The 15,473-nt window shown below is 46.7% G+C and overlaps 1 protein-coding gene across 2 annotated transcripts in view; it reads right to left on the reverse strand.

Annotated features, from left to right (window-relative positions):
• SETD7 (SET domain containing 7, histone lysine methyltransferase) overlaps positions 1-11,995 on the reverse strand; it is a 48,966-nt gene extending 36,971 nt beyond the window's left edge. Inside the window, exons 1-3 of one of the 2 annotated variants that reach the window (XM_019664071.1) lie at positions 11,466-11,995; positions 10,592-10,723; positions 2,474-2,603 (exon numbers count right to left, since the gene is read on the reverse strand). In XM_019664071.1, coding sequence (XP_019519616.1) covers positions 2,474-2,603; positions 10,592-10,631 — 170 coding nt within the window. In that variant the 5' untranslated portion in view covers positions 10,632-10,723; positions 11,466-11,995. Of the gene's footprint in view, positions 1-2,473; positions 2,604-10,591; positions 11,439-11,465 lie in introns of those variants that run through there. The other variant, XM_019664070.1, reaches the window with a different exon arrangement.
• Between the last annotated feature and the right edge of the window lie 3,478 nt (positions 11,996-15,473).

Raw genomic sequence — 15,473 nt, forward strand, 5'->3', positions numbered from 1 at the left:
TTTCCTGGCGATCTTAATATTTATTAATAAAATCCTTATTCAGGTTTATCATAATCTGTTTTAAGGGAAAAATTGATTTTAGAATTTTCTTGATATAAATTCCTATTTGTATGAAACTGTCCCATGAATCACACACCCAGTTAATGGCATAGATTATGGTGATGGTTCCATGGACATATATTTAACTCCGAACTCATCTTGCTGTATACATTAAATATGTACAGCTTTTTGCATGTGAGTCATACCTCAATAACATGGTTTAAAAACATCACACACTTGGGTTCAGGTTTTATATAAGATTAGGATGTACCTGTCTAAATCTTTTATTGCTACACTTTGTGATTTTGCAAACACAGACAGGTTCCACAATTGCAAACAAACCCTTTGATGGGAACACAAGCAAGCACTACAGGTTTGAACAACTTTTTAAAACTCTCATAGAAACTTTTTTTTCCCCTTCACCTGTTATTTTTAAACTTTGATATCAGCCTTTTGGGGGGTGGGTGGGAATTTTTCCAGACCAAAGCCTCCTGACTGGCAGGAAAGGTGTAGGGCTCCCACTTTATTTTACCTAACACCCTAAAAATTGGGAGTGGCAATAGGGAGAAAAATTCATAGACAACTGTAAATTAAGGTGCTGCTTTATGTAGAAACAACAGACTTCTCCATGACTAAAGCCTGCATCCCCCTTGGAAAGACCTAATCGATTGCACATCCTGTGTTCCAGTCATCAGACTAGACTATCTCATTAATTTTTACAGTGAGTCTTTTTAGCAGGTGTCTCCTAACATGTCAGTATTTGGCTTAAGAAAGAAGGTGATGAGAAGCTGTCACCACACTGCTTCGTCACATATCATAGAAGCAATGATACCGGCCGTCTCTCCTCAAGGCATTCGTCCCCATCTATTTGAAGAAAGCTAACAAAGGTTATTTATTTCTATCCCACAGATAGTTATTCCTATCCCATAGATAGCTATTGGCCTCATGCATAAACCTGATATAGTGCTTCAGTTTTCTCCTGTCATGACACACATGCAAATTACTGGGGTGCCTGGGGTGAAGGTGCTTGGAGCTAGAAGTGATGAGCTTGACAGAGGAAAGGAGGTGCTGGGGAAATCTCAGGCCCCATGTGGCACCCCTAGGGCTGAGGGGATCAGTATTGTGGAGCTAACATGTAGCTCATTGTTGGCACACTGGTTCGGAAGCTGGGTCCTGCCCATCAGTACTCTGTGTATCAGATCTGTGAAGCAGTCAGGTAACCAACACTAAATTCAACCAAACCTGCTGGGCTGTTTCTTTAGAGCCAGTCAGTTACTTGCTCTGATCATCAAACTACCCGATGTAAAGCATCAGAGTGTGTGTGTGTGTGTGTGTGTGTGTGTGTGTGTGTCTGTCTGTCTGTCTGTCTGTCTGTCTGTCTGTCTGTGTGTTCTGGGTGAATTCTGCTCTCTCTCAGCTCCCACACTCATTCAGCAAGAATTTTTTTTAAAGTGTCAAATTAAGGGAAAGTGCTATGAAGCATAGGAGATGAAACAAGATTCTGCCCTCAAGGAAACCTCTGTTCTGTAGGAGAAATAAGACATTTGTATAAATTATATTTGTTGAATAAATAAAAGTGTAATTGCAACATGGGGTAAAAAGTGACACAGTCCAGAAGAGAGCAATAAATAAACGGTTATGGAAATGAGAAGAGGAGAAAATAGGATAAGTTTCCCTTTGGACAGTTTACCTGTGATCACAGGAGAAGGCGTCACACAGAAAGACCAGTGGTCCCCAAGACAAGCATTTACAGCACTGTGAGGCCGGAGCTGGACTGCTCCTACATCTACCTGTTCATGTCTTAGTGTTTGGACCACGATGATGTGGCTTTGCATAACTTGGCTAAATATTTTCTTGACAGATCTCATGAGGAGAAGGAGCATGCTGAGAAACCGATGAAGCTGCAGAGCCAACGAGGTGGCTGAGTCCTCCTTCAGGATAGAAGTCAGACCGTGAGGACCGAGAGGGTGACTGAATACAATGAGGATGCAGTACACTTGGGAAATAGTGTGAGTCGGTCATGGCTGGAAATGCGCAGACCGGCCCCAGACACAAACAACCGTAGTGTGATTTCATTGAGACTCTTGATCTGAATGAGTAGATTCAGAAATCCATCCAACAATTGAGTGACTACCTCACCACCTTGTGCAAGATGAGGGCCCGTGGACCTCACCGCACAGTATCTCTTTGACAAGCACACCCCAGGAGGCAGTGATGACAGAGCTAAGCCTTAGGCAGGCTTCCCCATGGCCACAGGGGTGTCTTCCCTGGTCCCCAAAGCAATGCATGCATGCATGTTGGGGTTACTTTTATGTTTTCTGGAAGCTGTACCAACACATCCACTTACATTATTTCATTTATATCATTCCTCCAAAGAAAGTAATTCAGTACCCACCCCCAACAAAACAAAACAAAACAAAACTGTGAGTGCTACCTGCCATCAAAGAAGAAGAACTTCCCCCGTCCATTTTTTTCTCCGTGAACAAAGTTCCCCTCAAATCTGTCCGTGGAGGAGTAGGTGACTGTACAGAACCCGTGCGGTAATCCATCGTCATCCAGGTGCCCTGGAGAAAGGGAACCACAAAGGAAACCTTAACATCTTCAATGCTCCCCCACTGACACATCCCTGCTCCCTCGGTGCTGCCAGCAAGTCCCCTGAGCAACCGAAGGGTCCCCTTCCCTGCCAGACGGGAGAGTGAACGCAAAGACTTCCCATTTTGCCTGCGTTGCAGTATCAACCTGACTGTTCTGTACACTTTGTGAACCGACGGGTCCACAATGGAGGGACCCAGACACGTTTCAGAACATGAACCGAACATATCTTGCATTTTACTGGGGACTGAGAGTTCTTATCAATAATAACATCTGTAGTGCATGTTTCAATTTACCAAGTACTTCCCCACATGGTACTTCTCATATTTGAAATTAAGGCTCCCAAACTCATGCTTAACAGGAATGTAGTTCAAATAGTATCACTTTATAGCCTATTGCCAGATAGAGTGTCTTTGCAATAAGTCATCTAATTCTAGAACTATTACACAGTATGATTTTAGGTATCATTATATAGTATGATGTGGAGGACTACCAGCCAGGTGACTTCTGAAAACCCCACTGCTATTTATTACATTCAAACAAGGGGCTTGCTTAGCCATGTCTCTAAAACTGCCCTAATATTTATAAAGCTCATTGTGCTAACACATGAACTCAGAGTCCTTCTAAGCTTGAACTTAAGCTTAATCCTGAGCTTACTGCTTTACTTTACAAAAAGCTCCCACATTTGAATGTTTAGTAATAACCTTGTCATATACCTCCTCCACTGTGTTCAGAGGGCTCGTGCTTTAAATGCAGCTAGAAGCATCCACCTGGCCATTTAAGCAGTGATTTTGAACATCAGCAGCAGTTATTATACTGTGCTCTTTAAATTGCTGGTTCTGCCTGGGTCACAGATTGATATATTTGAACACTTATGTCTACAGTCAATGTTTAGGGTTTTTAAAAATTATCTGTGTATTTCCCAAAACCCAGCAGTCACCTCATTGATGTCTCCCCAACCATTCTGGTGAGCTGATTTTTGCAGAGGTGGGTGAAACTGAAGGCAGTAGTTAATCTACTGGCTTTTTCCTAGGTTAATGACCTGGGTCATGGATGAAAACACTGTGTGCAATGCAGGGACATTAAACACTTCAATGTGGCTTCCAGATGGCTCACAGACATGAAAGAGAGCACAAACCAGATCACCACCAGGAACGCTTTAGTGTCCTAAAATGATTTCTTCTAAAGTGATAAAAGAATATCATTCCTTGGAAGAGATGGTAAATAAACACTCTTACAGAGAACAAACAAGCTCTTTAATTTTTATTGTATTTATTACATAAGCATAAAACAACAACGAACTGATACACTGTTTTATTGCTACATCTGACTCTGTGTAGAATGTTAACTAGAACATGTTGCAATAAAACACAGGTACTTAAATACATTGCAATTGATAGACTTCCTTTCCTCTTAACACAATTTTTTTTCTACCAAGGGCCAGGAAATTAATGGTCAGGAGGGAAATGGGCCATAATTGCTTTTTTCTCGCTCAATAACAAATTGTATGTGACATAATTCAATGACACTTTAGTCATATGAAATAATTTGGACCATTATTTTCTAAATATCTACTGATGACATCGCTCTCACTGAAATAAATTAAATCCTTTTTTCTTCTCATTAAAAAAAAACCCACTCAATATATAGCTAAAAGCTTTCTTTCATGGAATGTTTTTGGGATCAAATTAGATTTAGCTTTTAACATTCCTATGAATTTAGCATTTTACTTTTGATTTAAGTATAAATATCATAATAATAATTTTAGGCTCATATTGAAGTATTTAGTAATTTGTTGAAAATGCTTCCCCCATAGAAAACAGTTCACATATTTCAGACTTTCAAAAGTTAATGTTTGATAAAATTGGCTATTCTACTTCAGATCAAGAGAAATATTATGATAACCATGAACACTAAGGGGGAAAAAAACCCACTGTAAATTCATATCCACCTTCCCTCAGTCACAATAGTCCTATTTCTGAATAAAACACTGCAGGTGCACTCTCAGCAATGGAATTTAGACAGTAGAGAAAATTGAAAGTGTCATATAACACGCTAAAAGCACTTGAGGGACAGTACTGTTCCCAAGTGAGATGAAAGCAGAAATATCAAGCTCGCTTCATGAAGGATTCTTGTTTCAACGCCTCTTTCAAAAGGCTGGTGAAAAGGGGTCCCATTATCTTAGTCTCCAGGGAGAGAGAGGAACGGAGAAGAGCTGCCGAACGATGGAACGATGGCCGTTTCTTCAGTAAACACCGATGTGTGATGCTCCCCTGCCATTCTAAAGTGTCAGGTTGCTTGTTGTGGGAAAGTTCTGAGCTCCCTCTGTCAGGCCACCGCAGCACCTCTTCTTGGCCTACTTGTTGTTTTCTTCCAAAAGGAGGACAATGTGATCGATTAACAGAATGTGATCAATGCACTGGAACTAGACATTAAGGGTCCTCATCATTCAAGACTTCCATCCTGAGGGTTTAATAGCCAAGCTTCGTTGTCCTAAGCAGAACTTTGTGTATAAAACAGCAGCACAACCCAAGCGATAAGAACAACAAAGAGACTTCCGAAAGAAAGAGAGGCAGGGAACAGCAGAGACTGGGTGGCTATGCCCGCACATCTCTCACCATTAGTGCTAGAAGAGCTTCTGGTCCATCTCTTGTTGAAATGCCATCAGGACAATAGATCGGGTCGTATTTGTCTTGTCAGCATTAGTCAGTTTAAGGGAGAGGAATACTAATATACAGAGAAGAAAAACGCTTGTGTGCCTACTATGCACCCGGCACTGGGTGATGTGCTTTCCTTTTACCTAAATTAACCTCACAACAGTCTCCCGAGTGCCAGTCTCATAGGGGAGGAAGCCAAGGCTGCATGACTTGCCCAGGGAGCTGCTTACTGGCTCTGAACATGCTGCCGAATCCTGCAAGCCCCTTCCCCAGGTCTGCCCATCCTCCTCCTCTCTAGGTAAGGGCAAACTCGCAGAACTCCTTTTCCCCCTGCGGATGGTGGAAGCAGGTGCCTCTAAACAGGAGGGGTCTGCCCAGGTCCCAGGCAGAAAAGTGGAAGAGCCTTTGTTTGTAGTGAAGACGGTTCTCATAGAACCATCAGCAGTTTCAACAGCATCTCCTGGTTGTGAATTCCTACCCCTTCCAAGTGTTACTGAACTCAAATTGAAACACAAGTCTTCCTTGCTCTGAGTGAGGTCAGTTTGTAAAATGCGTCAAATCAGCCAACAGTCATCCAGGCGGAGGTTGCACACTGAGCCAAATAACGGGGAAAATTCACTGGAATGACTGCTCAATGCTGATAATGCTGTCTGTCCCAGGTTATGTGTTAACTGTCTGTCTGCAGCATGATTTTAAATATTTATAGACATCAGAGAAAGGGAACAAAAATGTAACGGTCTCACAAATCTCCTGTTTCACTGTGTTCTGAAGACCACCCTCTACTGAATGGGCAGAAAGTGAAATTTTCCCCTTCGCAGTACCTGAGTTCTTTCCTTAACCAGATGAGAGCCAGGCCTGTATACTGCACAGTGATGGTTCCACCTGGGCACGGCCTGTTCCCTCTGGATCACACACCCAGCTGCTTACTGCCTCAGGCTTACTCACAGGAGAGTTGAGAGTGGGGAATGTGTGTGTGTGTGTGTTCCTCAGAACAAGAGACTCTTACATGCATTGTTGGTTTTGTAGACCTGAACTGCTTTAAAAAAGTAATAATAATAAAAAGGCAAGCTTATTCTATGTGGTCAAAGAGCATGCCCTCATGATGATGCATTGATACTGGTTGTTAAAAACATAATTTGATTTTTGAGAGTAATTCGTTACAGGTGCTCAATTAATAGCTGTGAGGGTCATAGTGTTAAGGTGTGACCCTGGAGAGGGTGCTGCCAGCACACGCAGTGCGCATTTTTCCTAGGCACAGAGCATGAGCAGTCTTCATAGAGACAGGCAGGATAGGTATTAGGGAGACAGTTAAAATATTCTCGATATTTTGAGGGGCTGAGGGCAGGAACGCTGAGATTCTTGTTTTCATTTTGGCTCTCTAGTTCTGGGGATTCTGTTATTTCCCCCTTTTGAGCATTCCTCCTCAGTGTCTGCTGTACGTTTCCAGGCCTTTCGGTTTTTTCCTGTCCTCATAAGGTGCACATCGGGACCATTGCAAAGAGCCTTCCAGGTGATGGTCTCATCTGCTCACCACTGTCTGTTCATCTTCCCAGAGCAGGGGTCTGAAACTGTCATTCCCAGCTCTAAAGGGCCCCTACGGCTTCCTGTGGCTTCCAGTACAGGCCAAGCCGTTGGCCTGTGACACAGCCACCTTTTCCCTGTCTTACTCTCCACTTTTCTCCTCCTGGGCCCTCTGCTAGAGCAGAACCAAACGATTGGTCTCTGGGCGTGCCTGCGTAATTCCATACCTCTACGTCTTGACTCACAAAGTTCCCCGTCAACTGGACTCAACTCCCTACCACCTCTCCTGGGAACTCTTTCCCCATCTCCTTCCTCAAGTCAGAAGTAATTTTTACTTTTTCTCAGCCCCCGTAATTCATCTGTTTAGATATGATATATTAATTTGAAATTACATTAGGAACCACACTGTAGTCATCTATCTGTGGGTAGACAAAGACATAGATATAGTAATAAATATTTCTGTTTCCAAAGCTAAACATCGCTTCCCACTGAACCAGTGAGACTCAAAGAATTTTTAAAAATCTACCGCTGGAGTTCAGGTGGCGGTCTCAGGCCTCTGAGGCCCAGGGCTGGTTGCCATCCCAGAGGATCTCAGCCGACCTGCAGACCTGCACAGACACGCCCTGCACCACCAGCTCCTCGGCATTGATCCCTCAGCACTTCACCAGAGCTAGATCCACCCTGACAGAGAACCCAAAAGTGCATGATGTGACAAAAGACATTTTAGCTCAAGTCCTGAAGAGACCAATTTTTTTCCCCAGAGTAAATTTCTTAGGAGGAAGAAAAGGGATGTCTGCTGTAGAGGCTGTGAGTTAAATTCTCTGTCCCCAAATATACATTTTTCTGAAAGGCACTGAACTCCATCAGAACCAACCTCTAGAGAGCTAACCAGTGATAAAGAGTGATACTGACATAATATTTAACTGTTGCTTCCAGGCTCGGCTACCAAGTATTTCATATATTTGACGATTCATTAAAAGTTAAAAATATGAAAAATGTAGGGAGATTGTTGGGTACAGCGGGGTGGATTTCTGGAGGTCCAAGCCTGTCTCCCGCCTCACTGAGTGTCCTTGGATTGTTCTTAACTTCTCTATGCCTCAGTTTCCTCCTTTGTAAAATTAGGATAATAGTAGTACCCAACTCATAAGACTGAATGTAATATGTGTGTGTGAAACATTCACAGACTCTGAATAAAGTAAGAACTAAATAATTATAATAGCAATAGTAATAGTAATAATAATAATAATAATAATAATAATAATAATAGCTAAGTCGATGAAACTACTGAGAACCGAGGCTTTGGTTATGGAGAGAGACAGGTAGGTTAGTTGGTCCTTAAGCACAGAGATACTCAGGCTAGCCTTACACCAGTCCCCATGCATGTGTCACATGTTAAGTAAAGACTATTACAGACAGCACTAAAAAGGCCAAGAATAGCTGAAGAAAAGCCCACTGGTGCAGTTTACCGTGTGTATACTAACATACTCTAGACGCTGTGCGAGTTTGAGCCTTACATGCTTCTAAGGACTTTTAAAGATGTATTACTCCAATTGTTTACTCTTAGGTACAGCTGAATGGTCACGTGTCCTGGATTGCCCCAAATGCTCAAGGCTTAACCAGTTGTCCCAGCATAAGTATATACATACAAAAAGTTTCAGGTGTACAACTTTATAATTTATCTGTATATACTACAAAGTGATCACCCCCAAAAGTCCTGCTATTATCCGTCACCATACAATTGCCTTCCTTCACCCCTTTCACCCCCCCTCCCCAACCCCCTTTCCCTCTGGTAACCACTGATCTGTTCTCTGTATCTGTGAGTTTGTTTTTGTTTTACCAGCATAAGTATCAATAGTGATCCCTCTCATTCTCAGGCATGTTCTGATTTTGGACAATAGAGTATACGGTCACCCTATGTAACAGAACCTTCCTTGTTTATATAAAGAACGGTCTCTGTTTGTGTCAATGGGACAAGCTCAAAAACAACACTGAAATACATTTCTAAAGTTGCTTATTCGCATTCTGCAAGGAGCTTGAGGACCATGGACAACTGGGCCTTCTATTTCTAGACAGCTTCAAAGAGGAAAGTAGTTTAACCTGGGGAGCACTGCTCATGCTCAAGGGTTTGCATTAAAATTTTACAAGCTCAAGTAGAAGTACACTTTGAAGAATGAGAGCAAGCCCTGACAACTTGAGAAGAGCATTTTTTCATTTATCTTTCACAACATGAAGGCACAAGAAGTCAATAACTTAAATTGTAAGAAGGCTTCCAATGGATGGACTCCATCAATGTCTTTGGGCCCCAGTAAGCCCCAACACTGGCTTTACATATCAGAGAGTAAATAGTTCTGTGAATTCACAACATTGTGAAATGAAAACAACAACAACAAACACTCTTTGACGATGGATAAAGAAATAAGTGACATAATTAATAGTGACATAATGGATACCTTTTAGAGAATTCAGAAATATTATTCTACTTAATCTCATCCTAAGACCCCTGGAGCACTGCAAAAGAGTCAATTATATTTTATGAAAACATAAAAATGGATTTCTTTTCCCAATGTAGCCATAATTACGTATCTTTATGCATTTGTACGGTGTTTGCTACTTTGTTTCTCTTTACCATGTATGAGAAATTGTTTATACAAATGAGGTAGAAACCAGATTCAACCAAAAGCTAAAAATTGTTTACTTAGATGCTTCAAGTATTCTGGAATAATACCACACAATATTGCAAAACATCACGACGTACTGTCTGGGTAGAATCAAACAAATAAGCTAAAGAGTATCTTCCAGTATTCACTGTTACAAAATCATAACATCTCATGATACAAACAACGAGATTGTATAACGTCCCCACCTCGCTTTTTAGAACTAGCAAAAAAAGAGGTGGAGAAACTCAGCAAAACAAAGTGCGAGAAAACTCGGGGGAGGGGCGCTAGAAGAGAAGGGGCGGAGAAACACGACACCAAGGCGGTGATATCACCCACAGCCAACTGCACGGAATTCAGAAAGTTAAGTGTCACCCAGCAATTTCGGTCCGGGCTTGCGGCGCGCCTGCACAGCGTGGCGGCGGCGGCACCCGGCTCGGAAGCAGGAAGGGGGAGGGGGCGGTGAGACTGAGTTCGCTCGGGGACAGCCAAGGGGAGGGCCACCCGCTCTCTGTCGGCGCGCGTTCAAGCCCCGGGTCGGGAGCCTCGTCCCTTGCTCTGCAATGATTTCATCTTTTCGGAGGAGCGGCCGCTCGGGCCGCGGCTGCCACGTGCCAGGTTCGGCACCGAGCGCTGCGCGGGGGGGACCCACCCGGACGCAGCCGTGGTCACCACGGTTTGCAGCGGCAAGCCGAAGGAAAGGGCTGGCGGCAGGAGAGGGGATCGGGGTTGCCAGAACCTGGCGGGGGCATTGCTCCGCGGAGACCACGGTTCCCAAAGCACTGTCCTCCTGCGCACCCCCACCCTCCATCCCTGAAAGGCGGAAGAGTGCAGGGCAGGTTTCGAAACTCCTAGGATGGGATGCAGGCTGTGGCCGGCGGGATGGAGCAGCCGTGCCCTCCTGGGGGCCCTGGCCCGGCGGAGCCCCGTGTCCGGCCTGCGCCCCGCCGCGCAGTGCGCGCTCCCGGCTGCGTGGCGGTGGCTGTCCAGCCCCTGCCGGAGCCGGGCCACCCGTGTAGGGGACAGTGGCGGCCGCGGGGCCCGGCGCAGCTCCGGTCGCAGCCCGCCACTCCTTCGCGTTCCGAGCCCTCAGCGCCTCCTCCCCCGGACCCAGAGAAATGTGTGTACCTTCCACCGCCTCCTCCACCATCTCGTCGTCGCTATCCATGGCGGCTGGGGACCCTGCCCAGCTCGGGGCTGCGCGGCTGCCTCCCGTCCCTCCGGGTGCTCCGGAGGCTGGGCGAGAGCTGGGGCTGAACCCTGCGAGTTTGGAGGAGGAGGAGGAGGAAGAGGAGGAGCAGTCGGGGCTGGCTCGCACTGCCTCCCCCTACAGCCTTTTCAATTCTTTGGCCTTCAGCTGCTGCTGCCGCAGCCGTCCCTCCTCCCTTCGCCTACTTGCCCCTTTCCTCCGAGGCTCCGGGGTGCCGCCGCGGCCGCCGCCGCCGCAACTTTCTCCTGTAATACCCCCTCTTTGTTAGCAAGCAGCTGATCCGCTGACATCACCCGGAGCCGGTGCGCTGCCTCCCTCACTGATTGACAGTTCCCTGTCCCTTCCCAGAAGTAAGGCTCCTTAAAACGAAAGGCGCTCCGGGTCCGCGTTGCCTCTGCGCCCCAGCCAACCAGCCCCTGGGCCCGTCAGGGTCTCTGCTTGGCTTCTTGGCGGCCCTGTGAGCTCCGAGCGCACCATGCGGTCCTGGGCATCACGGGCATCTCGCCGGCACTTGGTACCGCCGGGTACCCACCCTTGGGGGGCTCTGCACGCCTGACCTCCAGCTGTGCCGGGGCAACTTGGAAGTCTGTCGTGCGGTGCCCACCAGCCCCCTCCCACCCCCAACTCGGGACAACCTCCAAAGGACAAGGGACGCTAAGGCAGCGTTTCTGACGCTCCTGCGCCTCGACTTCCTCTCGCCCACGTCCCCACTTCACCCCGTTTGCCACCCGGAGCTGCACGAGTGCGGCACGCACGGGAGCGCAGGTGTCCCCATGTCGCCGCATCACGTACGCAAGCATGTTTCCCAGACTCCAGGGGGGTGATATCCAGTCCAGATTCCGCGGGATTGCAGCTCCCACCCCAGCGCACCGCGTCCCCGCCCTCCTCCGGACCGCCAGCCCGGCGTCTCGGTGGTTCAGAAATTCAGCAAGTCCAAACGGCAGCGGACTCTTTATCAGGCAGGAAATTGGCTGCAGGGAAGGCCCGCAGGTTCCTCTTCGCCGTGTGGTCATGGAAAAGGAGCCACCGAGTGGAGCTGACGAGGAAGGACCCTCCGTCTGGCGCGCCTCCTTCTCGCACCTCCCGCCCTGTTCGTGTGATGTCCCCAGCTGTCACCCTGTTTCTCCAAGTGCCAACTACTCCATAGATTCGGGCTTTTCAAGTGGAAAATATCACGGGGCACCCGGTTCCCGGCCCAGACACTTAGTGTCATTGTGGCGCTGCCTCTTACAGGTGGCATAAAGGATGGCTGTAAATAGCTGGTTAAATGGATGCAAATGTACACAGTGTACCGTGGAATTACCGGGTGCCGCTCTGGACATCTGCCAAGAACAGCTACTGCACGAGGGAGGGGGCAGGAGGGAGCAAAGAAAGTTGTTTGGTTTTGTTTTCTGAACAACAAATGAGGCTTTAAAGACTTCAAAGAACTTCCGGCACCAGGGAGACCACGCCTTGCTTTTGGCTCTGTGTTTAAATGCCAGGTATCTTTTACCCAGTGTTACGAGTTTCTTGTGAAATTCAGTTTTCCTCTGTGAAGAAAACAACAGTGTTAGGGACCTTTGTCCCATACACCGCCAGGAATTTCAATCCCTTTTGAGTGTTTTAGAAAGACAGGGAAGGGCGGTGGATTATGAGTTAGGGGACTGGTGCTGCCAGCCTGAGTTCCTCCCCCCAAGAGATAAGAGGCTTAGGCTACACTGGGATAAGGTCCCTCTGGCTTGGGCTGGACCACTGGGAGGGCTTCCAGCTTAGTCTACGCCTCTCTGAACTCTTCTGGCTTAAGTTGAACCCCCTTAAAGTCCTCCAGTGCAGATACCTGGGCTCCAAAGCTACACAGAGAAGGTCTTTCCCGCAGTGGAAGATAGATGCAAGAGCCTCTCAGGTCACACTATTTTCACACATGAACCACAGAAACGGGATTTTATTTTTCATTGGGGGGTGGGAGGGTGAGGAAAGCCATCATGTACTGAACTTGGTCACACACTGGTTTTGAGTTATATGACATTTTTAAAATTTTCCTTTTTTAAACATCTCCTCCCTTATATATTACACTGATATACAAAAACACATCAAATACACAACTTCCCCATTTTCAAGTTTATTTTCAGGGGCAAAAAAGAAAATTTTTTTGAAAGCTAACAGGAAGCAAAAATAATTTATTCCTTTACCAAAAGAAGGCTGAGGGAAGGGAAATGTAGGTTGGAAGAAATCTCCACTCAAAACACACAGGTGAGCCACAGATACACAAGTTCATGGTGGGTGGGTATGTGGGGCTGGGGGCAGGAATCATGTTATAAGTGTCCTGCCCCTATCTCTGGGTTCAAAAAAGATGTCTAGCCATCCCCTTGGTTTCCCAGCCTGTACTGCACATCCAAACTGTCAAGTGCTCCCTTTCTGCCTGCTGCCTTGAGAATACCCTGAAGCAGGCCTCTGGACCTGTAAGAGGTGGGGAACAGAAGCCGCCAGCGTCTTCCTGCCAGGACCGGCAGTGATGGGAGTGAAAGCTCCCCGAGAACCTTCATCAGATTTGCACATGAGGCAGGCAGCAGCAAAGACACAGTCCAGCTCTCCTTCAGCCACCATTCGTTCCTGCTGGCTCTGGGCGCCAAATTTAGGCAAAATGTTTTTATAACTTCCTTAAGATACATTTGCACTTTTGCAAATCATTTTGGGTATGTTTTCAATCTCCTTCTCTAGACTGACTGGGTCTTATTTACAGCCCCACAGCCCAACACAGTGCCTGTTGCAGAATGAGGGTTTAGCACTGTCAGTGGTGATTTTGCAGAGAGGAATATCCTGTTTTACATAAACAGTGCTAAGTCTGTCTCACAGACGGGATCCTCTGCCTGTGTGCTGGCAATGCGCTTCGTTTCAGCTCAAGCCGGAAGAGTTTTTGAGTTGTTCTACTTTCTCACGTCTACTGGCCCCAAATCTGCTTCCATCACATTCTTCCCCACAGTTTTCTTCATTGAGAGCTCATTTCATAAACCCTCTTTCCACTTGGCTTCCCGCCAATCTCCCCTGTCCTCCTCTGTCCCTACCAACGTGGTCATGGGCTAGAAAATCAATAAAGCTCTTAATCACAGTGGGCAGCTCCAGCAGCTGCGTGGCTCAGAGCCTAACGCAGCCGATCAATGCACCAGAACCAGCCCTCGCTGGGACCCCAGGGACCGCACAGGACCCGGCGTGGGCCCTGCTTCCATGCTCACGCCAAGCGGTGGCTTTTTCTAAGCTGTCTGGCTTGCTTCCTTTGCACCCAAGGACATATCCCTCCTCTCCACCCTCAGCTTGGGAAACATAAGTCCCTCTTCCCCTGCAGCAAGCAGTCAAAATACTGAGTTCTTTTATTCATTTTCACCACCCATGTCTTTCCCCAGAGAAGTCTGGGGCTTACTTATAAGATGATATAACTTTTGCAGGAGATATATTTGTATAGGTATCTTGTATTTTATACACCTTCCTATATTTAGGGGAAACAATCCTGTCAATTCACTACTATGCGTACTTGCAAATTGGGGAAAACCTAATGGATGTGGAACTGTGCAGAGCTCACTACTGCCGGCTGTCCCTGGCCCCTCATCCTGCCCTGATGGTGGGGGCTGCAGGGGCTCCGGCAGTCTTCCTGGCCCCCATGCTCCTGGAAGGCAAGAACCTCTCCAGGTGTCCTGTGGATCTATGGCTGGTGTCTCAGTTCTGCTTTGATTGTTTACACTGCTGGCAGGAAGACAAGGACAGAATGAGTGAAAGAACTCTTAAAATAATCATCAGAGCTCATGCCTTAACAAGATTCCCCCCCCCCCACCAAATTCGCCAATTTGATTGAGTTTTCACCCTATTTGTTTTGATTCCTCCAAGAACATGCAGCTGGTCAATGAAGCTCTCTGGACCTTAGTTTTTTCACCTGGAAGTGAGGAAGGAGGTTGGACTCAAACCGTCTCTGTCCACCTTTCCTGGAGAAAAGCCAAATAGAGCATGGAGAGCCCCAGGGACATGCACAGAAAAACAAAACGGGAAGCCACCATATGCAAGTCTCAACTTAATGGCACTGAGACTGCGCGCGAGTTTATCTCACTTTATCTCACTCTAGGAAGAGAGGCATGGGCCTTTCAGGAGAGCCACCACGGTCCTTAGATTCTGAAGCACTGAGTCACAAATCAAGCGGCTAACTCTGTTGGTGACAACGCAGAAGCAGGAGGAGGGGCAGGGAAAGGAGCAGTGAGGAGAAGGGCGTGTGTGTGTGTGTGTGTGTGTGTGTGTGTGTGTGTGTGTGTGTGTGTGTGTGTGTGTGAGATGTGGATGAAAGAGGCATTTACAGCGTGTGGAGCACACAAAAGCAACGGGAACGTCAGGGGCACCAAAGAAAGGTCCGGAGCAAAGGAAGAGGTGGAGAAAATACATTCTGCTGGAAATAGACATGACTGCAGCCGTGAGGAGGACTCAGGAATTCAGGGTGACCTGATTTGATTACAGCAACAGGAAGTGCAGGAGAGAGAGAGGGCAGAATAGCCTGACCCGAGGAAGTGAATTAAATAATAGAGACGACATCCTAGTTGCCATGGCATTAAAATACCTCATGCCACATTAAGCTTCTTTTTTCTCTGTTGTTGACTCTTGTTCTTGCAACATGTTAATGTCATTACAGTCTAACCAATATACTAAATTTAGACTTGTTGGGGCATGGAGGAAGGGAAGACGCAGCCCAGACTGCCCTGTTTGGGTCCACTTCACACAAATGTTCTCCCTCCACGATATGCCTGGTTCTTTTGGTCGTTGCATGATGGAATATGAGAAGCCTTGACA

This window comes from Hipposideros armiger, unplaced genomic scaffold, assembly GCF_001890085.2.
Source record: "Hipposideros armiger isolate ML-2016 unplaced genomic scaffold, ASM189008v1 scaffold_415, whole genome shotgun sequence".
In the NCBI taxonomy this organism is placed as follows: domain Eukaryota; kingdom Metazoa; phylum Chordata; class Mammalia; order Chiroptera; family Hipposideridae; genus Hipposideros; species Hipposideros armiger.